The following is a 17,054-nucleotide window of genomic DNA, read 5'->3' on the forward strand; positions in this document are numbered from 1 at the left end:
GCGGCATGTCCAGTGGTATTATCAGACCTACAGAGATTAGTTAGCAGCTTTGAGGAGGACGGACACAAAACGGAGGACTCTCCTTTTCTTATTAATGCTTATTTTGTTTTGCACAACTATTGTGAATTCCACACATAAACTATAAAGGAACAAAACATGGATTGCTCTCCAGTAGGACAGAGACTTCAGCCACCAGCAGAGCTACGAGTGAGAACAGACAACAACGAAACCGAGGAAATGAGTGAGAGATGTGTGTTGACGACATTTATGGACCAATAATCTAGTAAACCATTATGTGTAAGTGTTCATTTTAAAGTAAATTTGATGTGTGACAGAGAGAGAGAGATAAAGACCTGCAGCATTGTAACTAAGTCTGAAAAATAAAACCTCTAAAACTTTCCACGAAATGTGTCTGTTTGAGTTTATAGAGGAAGATTTTAGAGAACATCTTAAGTATCAAACATGACCGTTCATGATTAAAGACTACTTTATTACTCTGTCGTATTTTTTTTAACTAAGCAACCAATCTACTTCCTGTTTACACCGGCACCCGCAAGCCCAGTGTACGTGAAGTCACGTGATATTTGTTTTCAGGCGTGTTAGTCTGGACGGAGATCATTTTGAAAGCGATGCTGAAAGGCCTGTGTGGACGGAGATTTATTCGTTATTTATTAGTTTTATTTGTGTGGATGTAGCCTCAGAAAGATGCGTTAGATCCTAAAAGCCTGTTTTTGACCATGTATGGTCAGCTCCAAATAACATACACGAAGCAAAAATTTTTAGTTCGCAAATTATTCCTGGTGAACCATTCCACGCTAAGTCTGCCATTATTTCTTACCAGCGATTTGGTTTATAGAAATAGCTCATGGCTGGCCTGCACCAATCTTCATTTTTCGGATTTGTCTTATAGAAGATAATTGACATTGTTCATGGTGACTGCAGTGACTATTTTCTTTGACTAATTTCTGCCAACTGAGTAGATGATGACAACTGGACAAATAGCCAATAAGATTGCAGTGGGGCAAGAGTAAATTATGGCAAATTTGTGCCTTCCATTTTCATTGTCAAAGGCTTTCGGCATGTGTATTTTAGTTTTCCCACACTCGGGGCACTCGATATTGTCAGGGTGGGGTTATCCCCACATAGCAACCAATATCAGTGTCCTGGGTTTTTGTTTAGCCTGTTTCCTGTTTTATTTTGAAGTTCCCTGCCTCTTGTGTCCTGTGTTAAATTACTTGCTGTCTTTGTGGTTTTACCTCTTTGTTCCTGTGAATTATCTATGTTGTTAAAGGCCCATTTACAAACTCCACACTCACAGACTCAGACTTTGACACACGTTTGACACAGTCCGCGAGGGTTTAGTTCTGTCCCACTGGGGTTTGAGAGCAGTCTCGCAAACATCTTATGCCCTTTATGAACACTTTCTGTAACTCCGCATTTCTGCAGACTTTGCCTGAGGGAATTATCCACAATTCATAGCTTTGTGATGTTAAGCACAGGGCTTAATTTTGCCTATTGAAGTACATAGGTTCATTTGACAATTAGCTTTTCATCTCCTAAAGAACAAGACGTTCAACTCAGGGAGTCAAAAATATAACATAAATATCCACAATTGTACACAACATGTTATGACGTTGTCCCGGTAGTGTGATCTTTCGCAGCAAAGTGCTGTCCCATTCGTATTTATCATATTTCAAGCTTTTGCAGCCTCTCGCATCAACCATTATGGTCCCTGAAGGTTCAGGGTTTAAGGCCTTATGCTGCGTTCACACCGGTCGCGTTGATTTTTTGACGCGCGTCGAGATTACATACAAAGTCTATGCACAGACGCGATGAGACTGGCGCGCCGCGATTTTGCGATGGCGCGTTGGACGCGTTATTTCAGTGCGGTGGACGCGTTGGACGCCGCAAAATCGCCAACGCGCGAGTTGAAATTTTTCAACTTCAGTGACATAATCGCGTGACGCTGTGGCGCGATAGCCTATCAGCGTTGAGTTGCTCCCCCTGTCATCACTGACTTCCTGCCGTTGTTGAATCAGGAAATAAATCCTGTAGCCGTCTGTGTTCACCCAGAGCTCTACGATACCTCATATCAACAGAGACCGGACCAAACTATGTGTATGCATGTGTGTGTGTAAACCATACGATACAAACAATGAATAGACGCTGCCGTATTTACGTCTACGTGACGTTATTGAATGCTGGTGGAGCTGCTACGATGTTAGCATAGCCTAGCACCGATCCATCAGAACTCCATTGAGAAGACCAGTAACCTACAAATCGGTATCATTACGTAGTTATTTCGGAGTCCCTTTTTGTCGGAGAAGACAAGTACAAATCGGCATCATTATGTAGTTATTTCGGAGTCCCTTTTTGTCGGTTTATTGCCGTTGAATCACAGCCGAATCAGTTTATTTTGTGTTCCTACAGCTGTAGTAAACAGCGACCGGTGGCTTGCTAGACAGTGAATACAGCTCGCTACAATCCACGGAGCTCCTCTGAACAATATTATGAACCAGACATGACGGCGTTTGGCATTCCGATGTTTGAGGGACTTCCACAACACGTACAAAGCAGCAATTGTCCTTATTCCTTTCACGGTTGAAAGCGGAAAGAAATGACGGCCAGGTGAAAGGCTTCCAGTCGATAAACCACGCCCCCTCTCCGGCGCGACGCGATTTTGCGGCGCTTGGTGTGAACACGACCGGCGGCGCGTTGGACGCGATTGTGCAGTGCGTTGGACACGATTTTGCAGTGCGTCAAAAAATCAACGCGACCGGTGTGAACGCAGCATTAGAGTTGACATTGGGACTGGGCCTTATTCTCGTCAGCCTTTCTCTGTTCCCTTGTGTTACTTTACCAATCAGCTTTCAGGCTGCCCTCATGTTTGCCCACCTGTGCCTTATTCTCTGATTAGTTTCTATGTATTTAGAGTTCTGTCTTTTGTCTGTTGGTTGTCGGTTTGTCTTCATTTGTGTTTGGAGTTCTTTACCAGTTTGCCCGTGTCCTGGCCTGCTGTTTCCTGCCTGTTCTGTTGGACTCAAGCTTGTAAGCTATGTTTTTCAAATGAAATCATTGCACTGTGTCTGCTGCCTCCTCTCCTGACCATGACAAACAGCAGCAACTCAGTACCATTAAAACAATGAATCTTTTTTCTGCTGCCAGCATGTGGTTCTTTGCCACTTTTATGCCTAAGTGAAGTTTTCAGACATTATTAGGAATGGTTTTAAAGAGGTAAGTCCTGCCACACTTGCTTCTGTTCCACTAGCCCATCTAAAGTATTGACCTTCTGGACGTGCTCCTACTCCATCATTTTGTCTTTCAACTTCCTGCTTATATCAGAAGTTAGAATGTGTGCCATTCTGTAAATTGACATCTGCTGCTTGTAATCACCTCGCCCCTACATTTTGTTAAATATCTGAGCAGTTTTATAATATTCTGTAGAGTGTGAAGGACAGACAGATAGAAGACCATGAGAGACTCTCCACTACAGCAGTCTGACAAACATCCACTGCTATTTACATAGCAGCATTAGCTAGTAATGTTCCCCTACACTGCTCTGGGATCAGCTAGTCATGTTCCTGTGATAACAGTCATGGTGACTGATCAGAATGTGTTGTTCTTTGTCTTTTATTTTGTGCTTATAACAATATAATATAACAGAAGTCGACTCATTTATAGTTACAATATTACACACAGTCTAGTTTAAATTGACATGTGATTATTATTCTAAGCTCAGCCAAGAGATTATTTTAAATTTTAGTTTAAAAATCAATATTACACATTGCATATTTGGTTGGGAAGCAACTTTTTAATTAATATTTATAAATCAGCTTCCAGAACAACAAAGCTGGTTCATTGATCGTCTGTGGTAAATGTGTTAATGCTATAAGTTATTAACATTGACCTGCATCATCGTACTGATAAATCAACCCAGTCTCACATCTTCGTGAAATAGTCATGAAATTGAAATCTAGGTATTTTTTACATTGACACGATTGTCCGTTTTCCATTTGTGTCGCTCAGCACAAAAAACAATGGCAATCCATGGTCCATTAGGATCCTTCTCCGTGGTGGACACATCAGTTAAACGCACCCACAAACATCAAGCTAATGTACTGCAGCAATACACAGTGAGTTAACTCAGTAGGGAACTTTGCGCCGAAGATGGTCTCTTAATGTGATATCTGTAGTGGATGTGGTGGTGTCAGGTCATACAACCTCCTCATAAAAGTAGAAGTGTGTGCCCAGATTTGAAAAAGGTAGCAGCTGTTTGAACCGATCAGGTAGCAATAGCAACGGGAAACTAAGAGAGAAAAAACAGAAAGGTCGATAATGTTGCAATGTACAAAAACGCCTGTGTATGTGTGGACTGGGACTAAAACTAAAAGAGTTTGCCGACAAGAACAGCTGCTCTTTTCAGGGAACATTGGCTATGTGTATATCAAGAGGGAAGGTGACTTTGAACAACAGGAGCCTGTTGCATAATCTCTCTCAGTCATACACTGCAGATTGCTTTGGTGGGCGTAGAACTGGACTGACACTTACATAAGAGAGAGTGGAATGTGTGTATATAGCCAAGAAATGCACAGGTTGGCGAAAAGAAGACGGCACATTTATTTGTTTACCGAAGATATAAAACTGTTTCTGCCCTTTGTGAATTGTTCACCATAGTCCTGCAGGTAAACTGGTCTTGAGTAAATTTGGACTAAACCCTGCAAATAACCATTATCCTGTGTACACACTAAACAACACTTGGGTGAGTAGTCAGTCAACACAGCCGACAATCGGCTTATAGAGACACTCTTGATGAAGGAGTCAGATATGCAGTAACAGATATACAGCTTAGTGGCAATGCTGAAGCCGTATCGTGCCTGTTGTAGGGTTAGTACATTATTTATCAGAATAAGTGTTTGCATGTATGTTGCATATGTGAATGTGTGTGTCTTGCCAATGGTAAGTCTTAGTCATATAATATATATTCACAAATAAGATTCTTTTTATAGCTGTGGCATTGGTAACAGTGGGTGGAATACATACGCGGCCCTCACGTCATGTCTTTCCTCACCAATATTTTTGACGATGTTGAGACTGTGGCAGATTGTCTGGGAGCTATCTCCATTGCTCGGCAACCTGAAATTAAAGAAAATAGGAAATATGAGTTTGGACAGGCAGACAGATGGCTGAATATATTCACTTTATGATTCAATTTGTATCAACAAATGATGCAGCTGTTTGGTTCATTCCAGCACACAGACATACAATTATTTTCTCCATCAAACCTAACAAAGTAAACCTGAGCAGCGGGATTGCTCTGCACATTATTTGTTGAAAATATAAAACATCCATCTGCGCCTTTTCATATTCACTCTCTTGGCACAAAATGAGTCACAACTCAATTATTCCAATCTCTCCATCACCTATGTTCTCATAACTCACAGTACATTTGTAATTTTGCTGCTCACAAGCAAAAGCACTACAAACAATAATTATTTATATTTGCCTGTTTTATGTTTTATATTTACTATTGGCAGAAACCCACAGGTTAAGCTTCAACAAATAATCCTCTTGCATTGCTATTCTTTACACCTCTCTGTTTCCACTGTAATCAGATCTGACCTGAGGTTGACGTTCCGATCTGCTCCCTGAGAACTGGGCCGTTGAGTGCTCATGGTTGTCCCTCCGACCTCCTGTACAGTGCAAGCTGCAGTTGTTTGCTCGGACAGATTTTTTATGTCTCTGCTATGAATGCTGTGAGTCCGGTAAGGGATCATGTCGGCTGTACAATCTCGATGCTGGCTGTCGGAGGCAGCAGATATGTCCACACTCCTCCCTCCTCCCACTCCTCCTCTTCTTCTATCCTCAGCATCTCTGTTGTACAGAGCATGTCTGTTACTGGCCGCACCATTGCTTGGCAACACAGCTCTGGAATGATGAAGCTGTGGTGAAGGCTGAGGCCTTCATTTGATAGCAAAACACTTTAGAATCACATCTATACAGTCATCTTCACCTAGAAATTAAAATTATTTAAACTGCATCTGTCTCTGTACATTTGTCATGTGAGTTTAACAGTGTATATCTAGTTGTCTAAGTGAGTGCATTCTAAGCTTTTCTTCAGCAACATACTTCTTTTGACATTCAATGTCCTAATTCACAGATACCTGGCTCCATCATTCATCCCAGATCAAGCTGCACTTGACAGGCAGACCACAGGACAGAGAGCAGGTCTCTGGTTGGATGAGAGGAGGTGGACTCTGTTTACATCAATGATGCTTGGTGCTCAAACACAGGCAAAGCGGATGGACAATGTCTGATGTCAAATTTTGTGGCAAAGACCATCTTGTACCATGTCCATTTTAAGTGGATTACAACCTTCTCTATGTATCAAGTGTCCAAATTGTTTTCTCTACAGGTTTGTCATCCATACTGAAATCCCCAAGCTATAAGTCAGTTAGGGTGTTCACATGTGTTCAGATACAGCACTGTGCAGGCCGCCTCCTTGGACTCTTTCTCTTGTTGGCAGATGGATGAAAGACTAACATCGATTTTATTGAGGGTTGTTTGCCATTCATTGTGAAGCCTCAGCTTTCTTTAACAAGCCAACGGGCAACATGTTTATATCTCTGGTTTGGCTTTATTTTTCAGATATTTATGGCACACAACTGACCAAATGACTTTGAAGATGAATGCTTTTTGCAGTTTTCTCTTTCAAGTTAACAGTTTTATCACAGTACTGGGGCTTGGACAGCTACTGCTTCCTCTTCTGGCTGTAACTTGGCAGCTGTTTCAGTATTAATGAATTAACCTTCAGAGGGACTGGAGAGGCTTGTGTGTTTATCACAGACATGACACGCCTTGAGAGTGTGTGTCAAGTATGAAGTGTAACCGTGGTGTGCGTGTGTGCAGTGTTTAAACAAGCACTGTATGTGCTTGTTTGTTTTCTGGGCGTGTTCCGTGCCAGGGTTGGGCAGTAGTAGGCATGAGGACTCACCGTCTAGCCACAGGCAACAAAGGTGATTTGTTGGGTAAAGGAGCATAAGAGGTGGAGACTCCAGGACTGGTAGAACCTGAGAGACAGACGGAGAGAGAGAAGTAATCAGAAGGAGACAGTGCAGTATAATCAGGCAGAATAGTGTGGAATGTTATCATCCCAACATTTCAATCACTCTCTCTGACACACACAGCCTTCTTCGAGTGCTGAGTGTACTACAGTAAGAAGCAACACCTTGGTTAAGAAAGGAACAATTCATAATGAGCCATGATGTTTTTATTAAAAGCAATGTCAAGCAGAGACCAGTGTCTTATCACTTACCAGCAATCAGACTAAAACATTGTTTATTCATATCTTTAAATGTAAAATGTTTTTTGTTTTTGTGGTTGTTTTTTAATTTAGCACACCTGCTACATAGACTCACACAGGGACCAACAATCCATGCCACATTATTAAGACTCATTAAAGAGAGCTTTACTGTTTAATAGATTAATCGATTCTATATGTTCACAGAAACCTTATAACATGAAAGTACCGGTATTTGTCACATACTAACTTGCAACAATCTTTTCCTAAACCTCACTAAGTGGTTTTGTTACCTAAACCTGACGGAGTTTCCTGTGCAGACGGAGGTTTACTTAGAGAAGACTGTATTTCATGGAACGAGCAGAAATTGACACGTGTTGCTGGACTTTTGAAGGAAAACGCACAAAAGGTGAAGAGTCATTTTTGGTAAGATATCATACGAACCGTTGTATGAGGATACGTTTGCGCCAACCCAGACTCTGACTCATCTTCGGTCTGCCTTCGATGCCAGGGACACTGACTTTCCGGCCATTCAAAGTTTAAATGGCACTCACAAGGCTCTTGCCGAGTCATATAAATACTTAGGAATTTGGCTTGACAGCAGACTGTTATTCAGTATTTATTTTCAACATTTGACACAAAAATCAAACAATCAATGTGTCATGTATCAATTAAAGGTTGTCTGTCTTTTTGTGCAGTCAACCTTAATTTCTGTCCTAACTATGGATATGTTGTGAACTGTCACGCCGCCCATCAACACTTTGGTTGTTAAACCCTGTGTATCACATGGCATTACCAAATGTCATTCTCACCGAGTGGATGGGCCTCCTTACAGCCATCTCATGTTCATAATTTAAAGAGCTCTACTGCTGGACATTTCTTCTCTCATTTAAGTCTAGTATCTGCAGTTCATCATCCAGTAACTACTTGGATATCCTTCATGTATGCACTAATGTTGGCCAAACTGGTTTATGGGACTATGCACCTTTTTAAATTGAATGAACTGCAAACTACCCTCAAACTAGAGTCTTGCATTCTCCATGGAGATGTTAAAGCTTTAGATAGATAGATAGATAGATAGATAGATAGATAGATAGATAGATAGATAGATAGATAGATAGATGTATACTTTATTCATCCACATGGGGAAATTTGTTATTATTATCTAAAATGCTTTTTATGATTCTTTTAACTGTTTTACATTTTTTGTGTAGTTGTGTTGTTTCTGTTTTGCCGATCGTGTTCTTGGGAATGTTTCGTGTTCTCAGGTTACAATTAAAAAATAGATTTTAATGACATTGCCTCATTAAATACGGATACAATAAACACTATATTTATATTTGACAGTAAAATAAAATGATTTGAGACTTTAAGAATGATCTTTGGCCTACAGCCTAATGCCTAATCTCCCGTCATCCTGTCCTGACAATAACAGAATCTCCAGTTAGCACCGCATGCTACTGTATCGTTCCCACTGTGTGTGGGTGTCTATGAATATACATTGAATATCCACTGGGAGTGTTTCACTTTGACTTGTAAATTCCCACATGTGACAGATAAATACAGTATCTTCAGATTCATTTGGAAAACCTCTGGACAGGCTTCAAAGACTGCAAATAAGCCCCAAAGATAAACTGCTGCGCAAATCAAGCATCCCCTATCATATTAATCATGATGACATTTAAGACTAACACTCAGCAATGCATAGCTACAAAAGCATTTTAGAATTAAATATGAGAAATACAAAAATAATGAAGTTGGACAAAGTTAAGAGACAAACATCTTTTTACTGTATACGTGTTTGCTGAAATGACGAGGCCAATCCCTGCTCCTCATCCTTCAGTTGGTGCACTGTATTGTATGAAATTGTGTGTCCTTACACACACTCATCTCTTACACACATTCACAAACACATAGTGCGCTTAAACTACAATGAAGAAATTGATCAACAGATGTATATTTAAAATATACAATAGGATATTCTCCATCATTGTCCATAATGTCTATTCTGGCTTGTTCCGGCGCTTTCAACGATATCTCTCAGTCATTGAAGGGAGTTTGCTAATTTTTCATCTAATGAAGACACCATGCACTGTGTTTCAACCCTCCAGAACAACCTTGAGTCTAGATGATTTTGTCACCTCTTGCCAGTGGTGTATAAAGTACTCAAAAGCCATACTTGAGTAAAAGTAAAGATACCTTACTGGAAAACTACTCCACTAAAAGTAAAAGTCACCTATTAGAACACTACTTGAGTAAAAGTCTTAAAGTATCTGATATTTATTGTACTTAAGTATCAAAAGTAATTTTCTGATATTAAATGTACTTAAGTATTGAAAGTAAAAATACAAGTAAATGCTGTTAATAAAAAAACAAAGGGTCAGAATTATGAAGTTTATTCTTTTAAGTGCTGTGGCACCATGACCAAGGACATGGAGCTGTGTTGAACATAATTGGGTTGGCTGTGATCCATTCAGGAGCAACAATGTTCAACATAATATATTGTACATAAGTATACTTTTGCATCTACTATGAACTTATCATCATAATTCTCTGAAAAGCAATATGACACTATGAAGGAGTTGTGTTTATAAGTATGCTCATTAGACTAGAGGATGTAGAGGCCAATGCATAATATTATGTTCAGCAAAACATATCCACTTGATGATCAGGTCATTGTTGTGAGAAAGGACACCTGCCTTGTAAACTCCTATGGGCCTGATTTGAACACAACAGACAAAGGCTTTGCTCAAGCTGAATCTGCAATTGGGCGACTGCTACCATCATAACTCCATCTGATCATCCACAACATGACTCAAATATCAAAACATGATCAATACTAAAGCAGCAACCCAGTCATTACTTGAAACTGAAACATGTCCTGTTCATCTTCAAAAGAAGTTGGTTTTCAAAATTGCGAGAATTCAGTCTCGCTCTTCTTGGGCTGAAGACTAGTCCTGCGATGCTAAATAGCCTTTCACAGGCCGCTGAGGCAGGTAGAGGTGTGTTCAGCGTCACAGACAGCTTGCGCACAGCTGCGAAGGATTTCCCTAATGCTGCGCTCTCGCGGCTCCTGTCAATCATATGGTGTGGTGGCTAGCTAACGTTAAGTTAGCTACGTTAGCCAACTAGTGCTGCAATGATTATAGCTAAGATAACTCAAATCAACAAAATCTCACAACTGTCAACACTTCCTCAGCTCACTAACTCGCTAGCGATCCACGGGTGTTGGTCTTCGTCACCACCGTCGTTTGTTGCGGGAGTAGCAGGTGCTTCCATTTCTGCTTCCATCATGAAATCAGTCGTCGTAGAGTGGAATTCTACTCAGGTAGTCGCTCGCTAGCTATAGCATGTAGCATCCTGGCATCACTGGGAATCAAAACACCGCGGCTTTGAGAGCACTTGTTTGCAATTGTGCATTAACGTGATTAACCAATGATTTAACTTGCTGCTAGGACCACTGATTCACCAAACCTGCTTGCATGCAGTCTGTGTTCCACCACAGTCCCCGACGCTGCTCTCATGATTCATTTTGTTTCTAAAGATAGATTTGATTTTGTAGCGAGTAACGAAGGTTTCAGGGGAAATATATTGGACTAAAAGTATCAGTTTTCTTTGAAAAATGTAGTAAAGTAAAAGTAAAAGTCAACAGAAATATAAATAGTAAAGTAAAGTACAGATATCCTAAAAAACGACTTAAGTACAGTAACAAAGTATTTCTACTTCGTTACTATACACCAAAACTAAGCTTAAAATAGTGCTATTTCATCAAAAACATTTTATGCTACATTTTAAATCTCAGAACACAAAGCAGAGAGGTGAAGACAGCAGAGACTGTAAGAACAGGTTGTAAAAATGTAAAGAGTTCATATGTATAGCACAAAGAGCCTCCATTGTTTTTTACAACACTGGTAACGCTTGTGGGCACTTGGAACAATGTTGTATAGATTCCATTGACAATAGATTGTTTAAATTATCAAAGATATTTAACTTGTGTTTTTTATATTTTTATGATTTACGTCATTGTAGCTGGGTTATTCTGCACAAAATACTTGTTTTAGTTCTCTCTACTACGAATCATGATTGTTCTGTTTCCATAGACAGGACTTGTATTGCAATGAAAATCAAGGCCACAGAGAGAAAGATCTGACAGGAGCAAAACCCGCCCCAACACTGCTTGGGGTTCAGAGGGTTAAAACGGACTTCTGTAAAGTATATTGAGGCATTATCTTTCTTCAAGGCCAGTGTTTCTTCCGCTGCAAAGAAAAGCAGACCATCTCTATGTGACTCCTCCACTCAAAAAATAAAATTACTTATGAGAAAATTGTAAATACAGGAAACCTCTGAATGGCACAAAGTCTCTCGTATGTGGCTCCAAAACAAATGTTGGCCTAATGTCTTGTTTCCTGCATGGTAGATACACATAATACATAACACATATATAATAAGATCAAATAGATAAGAAATATTTGGCCTGCCCGTGTTTGGGCTAAGTTGAGCGAAAGCTGCTTCTGTCAGACCTGTTTCCTGATGTAAGTGTATTATGTTAGAAGCTTCATGATAGCTTTTCTATCTCTACTTAGAACTGTCCCAACATTATACCACCTGCACTCTCTTTGAAATTGTAGGTTTTATAATTACAGAAACTGCTGTATTTATTCTTCACTGCGTATGAATACAGTGAGAAAGTACAGCTAGATATTCCTTTGTGGTGGCCACATTGTGCTATAATCTGGTGTGCATTTATCAAGGCAAGGCAAGTTTATTTGTATAGCACATTTCAACAACAAGGTAATTCAAAGTGCTTCACATGAAACCATTAAAAGCATCAAAACATAAGGCAAAAGAAAAGGAGATTTAAAAACAATTAAAGAAACAGTGTAAGAAATAAAATTCAGTAGTAAAAAGTAAAGGAGATTTAAAACATACATTGAAACAATAATTGATGTCTCCCTGAGACATTACGCTGCACGCAATCAACCATACACTGCCGCAATTCTGCAATTACTCGCACACAAACCACGTCTGGAAAAGATCTCTGCCGATCTGCGTTTTATAGTGTACGCCTTGCACGCCTCAGACATGCCATCAAAAGAAATACTATCTGATCATATCCCTGATGAAATACAAATATCAAAGTTATCAGTGCCTGTGAAATTGATCACTATGGGTTAGCTGACAACTGTTGATAGGATCAAAAAATTTAATCATAATCATAATTTCATAAACTGCTTCTGAAAATGCATTTTCCTTATTATTTCAGGTCACAGGATGATCAGGTGACTGGATTGTGTGACATTTTTCAACAGGCCTCAGTGTTTTATAATTGAATGTATTTATAAGGCTGAAGCTGTCTAGTTATGTATGAAGTAATCACTTTAATCCCTCCCTTTGAGGCCTGTCCGAGATGCCGGGCAAAGTCTAAGCTCAAATGCTTAATTGTTATGTTTGGTGTGGCTCTACTGTAATAATATGTTATATTCCTATAGAGAACAATGACTAATGCAGCGCATAAAACACAACAACAATACATTCTTTATCACTGTCATTCAGTTTCTGGGATTGTGCCTCTGACAGAGTGTTGAGAACAAAGCACGATGACTAACAGAACTTCCACCAGAAGAACTTTGCAAATCATTTCAGACTCTCATATCACCAGAACTTTGTCATATCAGGGATATGTTGGTTATTTCATTTCAACATACCAACTTCAAGTTGTTTTCTGCTCGAAATCACAAGGTCAGAGGTTGACCTGTGGAAAAATAACTCAGATCATAGTGCTGCTTAAACAAAACTAGTTTCTCAGGTTGGACTCGTAAATAGGATGGAAGTACCAAGCTTTTGTTCCACTTCTTAAAAAACAACTGCATCAATGCCAACTGCCAATGGGTCAAGAATGCAGAGCAACAATACACAATACACAGTGATTCCACTTGCAAAACAATTCTGCTGCAGTGTGATGCTCTCCAATGACGCATGTTATTGTTAAATTATGCATTCAGTTGAATAAGTGCCAACAGGTTTGAATTAGGCTGAATACATGTTGCTTAAGGACCAGAAAAGTCAACTTAAATGATGATTAACTTTGAAGTTTAGTACAAAAACGATGTTAAAATGCAGGCACAGTGGAGGCCCGGTATGTTCTTACTTTCAGGCTGGTCAGATGAGCTCGGCCTCTTCTTCCTCATGGACCGATAGAAGCGGGAGTTCCTGCGGATAGGCTCTCTGTTCAAATCTTCCTCATCGTCCTCCCCCTGGCTGGGTTTAACCACAGCTGCTGGATGCTTCTCTGGGGGTTCTGGTGACTTGTGCCCCCACTTGCCCCTGAATAGGGCAGTCACAGACATGGTAAATGATTCCCTTTGCTTGAAAAAAAAAGTGTGTTTGGAAGATTATGTTGGAAAATATGTCATAATTAGCCAGAATCCAGAAGCAAATCCATGACTCGAAATCAAAAGTTCTGGTGAAAAATAAATCCGAAGACCAAGTCCAAGAACAGAGAATTGGTTCCTGGGCCGTCTCTCCCTGCTGTCAGTGGGACAGCAGTGTTGTTAGCTACACAGGCAGCCTTTGGAACCAGCAGAGTGCGTCACTTATTTCTGCCTAAGCTGTAATTATTGCATTTATGACTCTCTCTCTCTTTCCTGCTCTTTGCCCCTCCTCTGATAGGCTGCCTACCTCCGTCCCTCTTTCTTCACCACCCTCTTACAGGCTGACATTCCTGAACTCAACCTGGTCTTACCAGCCTGCATGCCTTGCAGCTCTAAAACTCTCCCTGTTGTGAAACCTGAAAAGCCACCGACTGACAAACTACAGTCTGTTCACTTTTCTGTGATTTCAGGGTTTCTCAGATCACTCGACAAAATCTGTCCATGTTCTCGCTCTTGGACTCTCATAAAAATGTTAAATTATTCAGGTTAAGTAACAGAATAAATTACAAAGTACATTAAATACATTTTGCATATGGTGGAAGTTATTTATTTTTATAGAACTGTGTGTTACAGTGATGTGTGTAATGTTTCATGTCCTGTTGAGCAGGGCTTATAGTAGTTGTATCTGTAGTCAGCTGACTAGGAGGGTTTAAAGTTCACTGTCTCTTATTTTCCTCACAGCAATCAGCCTGCCTGTGCTGCTCTTCATAAACAAGAGTTGTGAAATCAAAGTAACAAACAAAAGGGTGTCCTCAGACACAATATTTCCTGCATCGTTGTCCAGCAGGACATGTAGTAGGGTTAGGCTGACAAAAATAATGCTAAATTTGTTCATTTTTTGTTGAATTGCCCTCTGATGTATGATGATTTAGTTTAGGAACAAGCTGTTACATGCACTGTGTGTGTATAGTTGGTTTTGGTTATATTACTGTAAAATACCTTGATCGACACATCACCCGTTTTATTTCCTGTTAAAAGATATGCTGGCATTATTTAAAAGTTTTCTTCATTCTGTCCATCGATTTTCTGATGCAGTCCATCTCAGCTCCATGCCCACTGGTTCTTACTGAAGACATCTTTAAAAACAGCTCACAAACGTATCGTTTCACTTTAAAAAAAAGGCTCAGTAATTTCCTTTGACAAGCACTGTAAGTTTTAGCCAGGACTATTTTTAGCAGCGGATTAGTACACATTTGGTGCTCTAGGGAGTATTTGTGACAGCAGGACGCTGTAAATTTGATTGAGTCAAAATTAACTAGTGTGTGTGTTGTTGGTGATCGGTTTAGCAAGGCGGTGAGAGACGCTAAACGACAGTACGCTGAGAAACTGCAACACCAGCTCTCAGCAAGTGACTCTGATTCTGTCTGGAGAGGTCTCAGACAGATTACCAACTACAAACCTAAAGCCCCCCACTCCATGAATGACCACCATGAACGAGCTGAACGAGTTCTACTGTTGCTTTGATGGACAATGGGACAGTCCTGACCTCGTCCCCCTCCCCCAGCTCAGCAGGGGCCCATGTCGCTCAACCACCCATCCCAGTGCCCCCCCCCCCCCCATCCCCCACCTCAGTGACGACTCTATTCTGGAGAGAGATGCCGGTCTGTCTGTCTGTCTGTCTGTCTGTCTGTCTGTCTGTCTGTATATGTATATATATATATATATATATATCTCTCTCTCTCACATCAACTTTACTTTAAAATCAACACTTACACGGAAACGTTTACTCGATTATGGTCAACACACGTCGATCACTCGCTTCCATGTGTTGTTGTCGTGGGGGCTGATGAATGTAACGTTAGCTCCATTGGGGTATTCCTTCATGAGATACGGCATCAGGGGATAAGCTGGGTCACCCAGCAGAAAAAACAGGGACATCATCTTCGCCCTCTATCAATTCTTTAGGGCATTTGCTCCATCTTTTAGGGCACAACATCATGCAACAGGTCAGACTCGCTAGCTTCTAAGCTAATTTTAACATTACCACCAATGGGGAAATGCTAACCGCGATTAGCATTAGCGAATATAATATATCTTCGTACATATTTTCATGAAGAAATACTTGCAGACTAAGGTCTCTTAGGGAAAAAGTAAAACGAATCAGCGTCGATCACTAGTTTCCTCTGTGTTGTCTGTTTGTAGCTGTAGCTCTGAATAGCATTTATTGCTAACTGTAGCTTCAGACAGCCGCTCCGTGGGGGCTGATCGCCGATGGTCAAGCAGCTCGCTCATCGCTCGAAGAACAGCTCGCCTCCTCCGCATGTAGGCATTAGCAGAATTGTAAAATGACGAATTTAACTCCACAATAGCTGCTACAGACAACAAAGCAAGCAATCCATGTTGAAATGAATCGCTGCTGGTCGCCGGCTGTTTGTTTTCTTCCGGGTACGGGTCACGTGATAGTGAGTGTGACGAATCAGGGACGGAGACGTCATGGCTGGTCATAACCAATCCAGTAGCGAGCACGGCTGTGGGCTCATTTTTTCGAACAGACATCCGTATCCGCCGTCTACACTGAACCAAAACCCCGGAGTTCTCAAATACCTCCAACCTCGGCGGAGTTTTCAGGTTCCTCCGTTAAGGCTGCTCCAAAACCCCGGCGTGGTGTGGCTGCTCAGTGTAAACGTAGGAAAACTGGACTAGTGTGGATATAGCCTCAGTCTCTCCCTCCACTCTGAATCATTGTGCTCATCAGCGGTCTATAGTGTTCACAGACATCTTCAACACCACCCTGGAGGTGACATGCCACAGGTGATGGAGCTGACGCCTGCTTCAATGCATCCACCATCATCCCCGTCCCCTAAAAAACAAAGATCACAGGACTTAATGACTACAGGCGCATCGCCCTGACCTCTGTGGTCATGAAGTCTTTTGTGGGCCTTGGCATGTCCCACCTCAAAACCCTCACCGACCCTCTCCTGGATCCCCTGCGGTTCGCCTACAGAGCCAACAGGTCTGTAGACGACGCAGTCAACATGACCCTTCATTTCATCCTCCAGCATCTGGACTCCTCAGGAACCTACGCCAGGATCCTGTTTGTGGACTTCAGCTCTGCATTCAACACCATCATCCCGTCTCTGCTACATGACAAGCTCACTCAGCTGCACGTGCCCGACTCTACCTGCAATTAGCTAACAGACTTCCTGTCTGACAGGAAGCAGCACGTGAAGCTGGGAAAACATGTCTCAGTCTCTTGGACCATCAGCACCGGTTCCCCCCAAGGCTGCGTTCTTTCCCCTCTGCTCTTCTCCCTGTACACCAACAGCTGCACCTGTCACGTTCTCTCAGGTTGAGCTAAGACTCAAGCGCAGACACAGACACTGGAG

General features: G+C 41.2%; 1 protein-coding gene across 1 annotated transcript in view; it reads right to left on the minus strand.

Annotated features, from left to right (window-relative positions):
* Nucleotides 1-13,644, minus strand: part of ngef (neuronal guanine nucleotide exchange factor) — a gene marked incomplete at both ends in the record, with an annotated part of 29,316 nt that extends 15,672 nt beyond the window's left edge. Inside the window, 4 exons of the mRNA XM_079272513.1 lie at nucleotides 5,069-5,133; nucleotides 5,620-5,925; nucleotides 6,992-7,067; nucleotides 13,446-13,644. Coding sequence (XP_079128639.1) covers nucleotides 5,069-5,133; nucleotides 5,620-5,925; nucleotides 6,992-7,067; nucleotides 13,446-13,644 — 646 coding nt within the window. The remainder of the gene's footprint in view (nucleotides 1-5,068; nucleotides 5,134-5,619; nucleotides 5,926-6,991; nucleotides 7,068-13,445) is intronic.
* Nucleotides 13,645-17,054: the final 3,410 nt, after the last annotated feature.

This window comes from Melanostigma gelatinosum (genome assembly GCF_949748355.1).
Source record: "Melanostigma gelatinosum genome assembly, chromosome: 7".
Taxonomy (NCBI): Eukaryota; Metazoa; Chordata; class Actinopteri; order Perciformes; family Zoarcidae; genus Melanostigma; species Melanostigma gelatinosum.